General features: G+C 42.8%; 1 protein-coding gene across 7 annotated transcripts in view; it reads left to right on the plus strand.

Annotated features, from left to right (window-relative positions):
• Atf7ip (activating transcription factor 7 interacting protein) overlaps positions 1 to 4,295 on the plus strand; it is an 89,577-nt gene that overhangs the window by 41,917 nt on the left and 43,365 nt on the right. For all 7 annotated transcript variants that reach the window (XM_029534341.1, XM_029534337.1, XM_029534330.1 and 4 more), the window contains one exon: positions 815 to 2,472. In XM_029534341.1, coding sequence (XP_029390201.1) covers positions 822 to 2,472 — 1,651 coding nt within the window. In that variant the 5' untranslated portion in view covers positions 815 to 821. The remainder of the gene's footprint in view (positions 1 to 814; positions 2,473 to 4,295) is intronic.

Raw genomic sequence — 4,295 nt, forward strand, 5'->3', positions numbered from 1 at the left:
TTTGGTTTTTCGAGGCAGGGTTTCTCTGTACAGCCCTGGCTGTCCTGGAACTCACTTTGTAGACCAGGCTGGCCTCGAACTCAGAAATTCGCCTGCCTCTGCCTCCCGAGTGCTGGGATTAAAGGCGTGCGCCACCACGCCCGGCTCCAAAGTTATTTTTTGTCAGAGTATTTTATCACAATAGTTAAAAAAGTAACTCAACAGATGCAAATTAACCTCACCCAAAAAGTCAAAGACATGATCTTAGGGGAGAAAGCAGCAACTACAATGCAGGTGCACACCAGGAGCATTAACAGTGAGAAGAGTGCATTCTTTGGCAAACAGGTAGGTTTGATAGGACTCTAGCAAGATTGACCAAAAAGAAGAACATACTCAATAGAGGTAGTTTTTAAGTTGTGTAGCTATCACCACAGTGGATGTTAGAACATTTTAATTATTTCATTTTAATTGGTTCAATCCTGTACTCTAAAGCATTAATTTCTTGCTTTCTCCAAACCTGCAAGGAGCTGGAGAGATGGCCCGGTGGTTGGGTTCGGTCTCCAGCACCTATTGTTTTCATGGACTTTTCACGCCCCTGAAGCGCCTCCTTTCTAACTCTTCATTTGCCTCCTTTGATGTTCTGGTGTGCATTGTTTGTCACTTCTGTAGTATGTGAGTAGTAAATATGAGAACTCCGATCGAGTAAGGATTAAGGTTTTATTGTCAGTGTTTTAAGTTTATATGATCTAAATTTTACACCTTTTAATTTTCATTAAACCTGTAGTTGAATGACTCTTATCTCAGTTTATTAAAATCCTTTTCTTTTTATTTAAAGATTCAGAATGGATAGTGTAGAAGAACCTCAGAAAAAAGTCTTCAAGGCTCGGAAAACAATGAGGGTGAGCGATCGCCAGCAGCTCGATGCCGTGCACAGAGTCAAGGAGGAGCTGCTGAGGAGCGATGGGAAGCTGCTGAACGGGAACCATGAGAATGGAGACTTGGATCCCACTTCACCTTTGGAAAATACAGATTGTATTCAAGATAGAGAAGAAGTGAATGGTATTGATGGGCTCTGTTTTCAAGCAGAAGAAAGTAAAACGGAATGCAAAGAAGCACCTTGTATGCCCAATGTTGCTGTAAAAAACAAGCAAGAAGATTTGAATAGTGAAGCTTTGTCCCCCAGTATAACTTGTGATCTTGCTTCTGAAGTAACCACTGAACCAGCTTCTGGTACCCCAGCCTCTGACAACCCAGGCTGTGGTACCCCAGCCTCTGACAACCCAGGCTGTGGTACCCCAGCCTCTGACAACCCAGCCTCTGGTGATCTGGCTGCAGGAGAGCTGGCCACTACAGTACAGTCCACTGGTGACTCTGCCTGTGAGGAGCCTCCCTCCAGTGATCCCTCTTCAAGTGATCCCTCTTCCAGTGATCCCACCTGTAGTGATCCCTCCTGTAGTGATCCCATCTCTGGAGATCCAGTTTCTGAAGAAACCGCCCCTCATGATCTTGTCTCTGGTGATTCCACTTGTGGTGAGCCAGTTTCTGGTGAGCCAGTGTCTCATGAGGCAGCTTCAGGTGAACCAGCTACAAGTGAGCCAGCTTCAGATGAAACGGTCGCAGAGGTAGTGGCGGCCTGTGAACTGGCCCCTGGGGAGTCAGCCTTGGATGATTGTGCCACCTCTGGTGGTTCACTTTCTGACGAGCTGCCTTCTACTGAGGACTCCCTTCCTAGGTCTGGCTGCAGCAGACTGGCTTCCGATGAGGTGACTCCTGGGGAGCTCTCTGTGGAATCAGCCACTGACACAGTTAAACCAAGTTCAGTGCCAGTTTGTGAAGCAGGTCCTGACCCTGACAAGACAGAGCAGAGTAGCAATAACAGTGATGGTCGTCCAGACAAGAATGAAGACGATGAACACTTAGACCAAATTCAAAGTAAAGACTCATGTGATGAGGGAAATAAAGTGAACAGTAATGTTGGTGAGAAGGAAGAAACTCTAGAAACACACAGTGCAATTATTTGTCCTGATCTACCTCCAGAAAATTCGACGAAGGTAGCGGAGGATCCCATTGCTGAGCCTGCTCTCGAAGAAGAGGCCATCTCCAGCAGCATGGAAGTTGACCAAAGCGAAAAGGATGGGCATAAAAGTCCTGCAGAACTTGTAGAAGCTGTCAGTGAGGACCCCACAGAGGACAAGGAGGATACTGTCTTAGACAACACGGATTCTATGGAAACGGATGAGATCATTCCTATTTTGGAAAAACTTGCACCCACTGAGGATGAACTCAGTTGCTTTTCAAAAACTTCTCTCCTTCCAGTGGAAACGAGTCAGGATTTGGAGGATAAGATGGAGGGTTCTTTTGGCTCACCCTCAAAACAAGAAAGCAGTGAGAATTTGCCAAAAGAAGCCTTCTTAGTCCTTTCTGATGAGGAGGATATTTCGTGTGGAAAAGATGAGTCTGAAGTTCTAGCACAGAATAAGATGAACGCTCCAGGTTAGCTGATTAAAGATTTTTTTACTTGCTTTAATAAACTATTTAATATAACATGCTCAATAACGTCAGTCTTAGTGATCCGTGAGTAAGGTTTTATAGAAATGCAGCTAGGTGTATTGGCACAAGGATGTACATAAGTCAGGGACCAAGGAGTTCACATTTAACTTTGGCTACATGAGTAGTTTGGGGCTAGTCTGGGCTACGTGAGACCCAGTCTCAAACCATTAACAAAACAAATAGAAAAAAAAAAATCTTACAAAATTAGAAGAACTAATATGTCGTAGTACATCTGGAGACAAGCTGTTGCATATTGCTAAATGATAACTGATACTTTCTAAATGATTAAAATCATAGTCGAAGGAGACTAAGCTAGTATTTCCTTTTCTGGGAAAGTTCAGACATTAGTGGATGTGTTTATCCTAACGTCAGAATGCATTTCATCATACACATTCTTTACAGCTGCTCCATCTCTTCAGTTTCAGATCAAGCCCTCCAGCGGCATGTTCAGAGCTAGCGCTTTGTTTCTTCTCCTGTTAAAAGTCTGGCTGTTCTCAAACTTCACATAGAACATTAGTCCTCAACCTTCCTAGTGCTGCGGCCCTTAGTACCCTTCTTCAGGAAGTGGTGATTTCCAATCATAAAATTATTGTTGCTACTTCATAACTGTAATTGTGCTACTGTTTTTCATTATAATGTAAATATTTTATATGCAGATGGTCTTAACTGACCCCATGAAAAGGTCGTTTGACCCCAAAGGGGTCGCAACCTACAGGTTAAGAACCACTAATGTGAAAGATAGCATTTGCACCATTGTATTGGTGTAAAACTTAGAAAATGTGTGGAGAAGGTGGGTTTTTCTGAGGCCACATTCTCCTGATGTGTTTTGCAAGATTGGAAATATGTTTATTGGCCTTTGTATTTGCTTACCCACATATTACCTGTTACTTCCTCTCCCCTACCCCCAAATGGGTATAGTTTTTTCAAGTAATTTATAAGACTTTGTGGGGTTTTGTTTCTTTGTCTGTTTATTGTGTGTGTGTGTTTGCTTAAATATCCTTACATATTCATTCCAAAGCAGGGGGTTGACAGGTTGTGGCCCATCAGAGTTTTCTACAGTTTAGTAGGACAGAGACAAGCCTGTTTGTTTATATATTACATATAGTTATGGTTATTTCTCTAGGACAACAGTAAGTAGTATTGTGTCAGATTTGTACTCTTTGGCCATTAAAAGGAAAATAACTTATTAAGTGTAATGCTGTCAGGAAGATATTAAATGTTTTGAGTCCTCAAAGGTTTTGGCATTACCAGAACTCTAAGATCTAGTCACCTATCTTTAGTGCCCTTACAGTCTAGTTTTGACAGACTAGAGTGAAACTTATGGAAGTTAGAACTAGGAAAACATGCCACCTTAATGAGAAGGCTGTTCCTGAGAAGAACAGGCATTGTAACAGCCTTGCCTACGTAGAAGGATGGAGCCCATAAGAACTGATGAACTAATGGGCTTTGTATTGGAAATGATGCACAAGTAGTTTCTGTACAAGGGCATTTGGTTATTATTTATGTGAGAGAGATGGCTCAATACTGAATATTAATTTGCTACTCTTGAAGAGGACTTAAGTTGGGTTCCCAGCACCCACATGGTACCTCATAACCACCCATAACTCTAGCTCTGGAAAGCCAGCACTCTTGTCTGGCTCTGCATGAACCTGCCTACCTACCTACCTACCTACACACACACACACACACACACACACACACACACACACACACACACATCACCCACTTAAAACACTAAATCTTCCCAAAAGGCAGTTGCACAATCC

This window comes from Mus pahari, chromosome 2, assembly GCF_900095145.1.
Source record: "Mus pahari chromosome 2, PAHARI_EIJ_v1.1, whole genome shotgun sequence".
In the NCBI taxonomy this organism is placed as follows: Eukaryota; Metazoa; Chordata; class Mammalia; order Rodentia; family Muridae; genus Mus; species Mus pahari.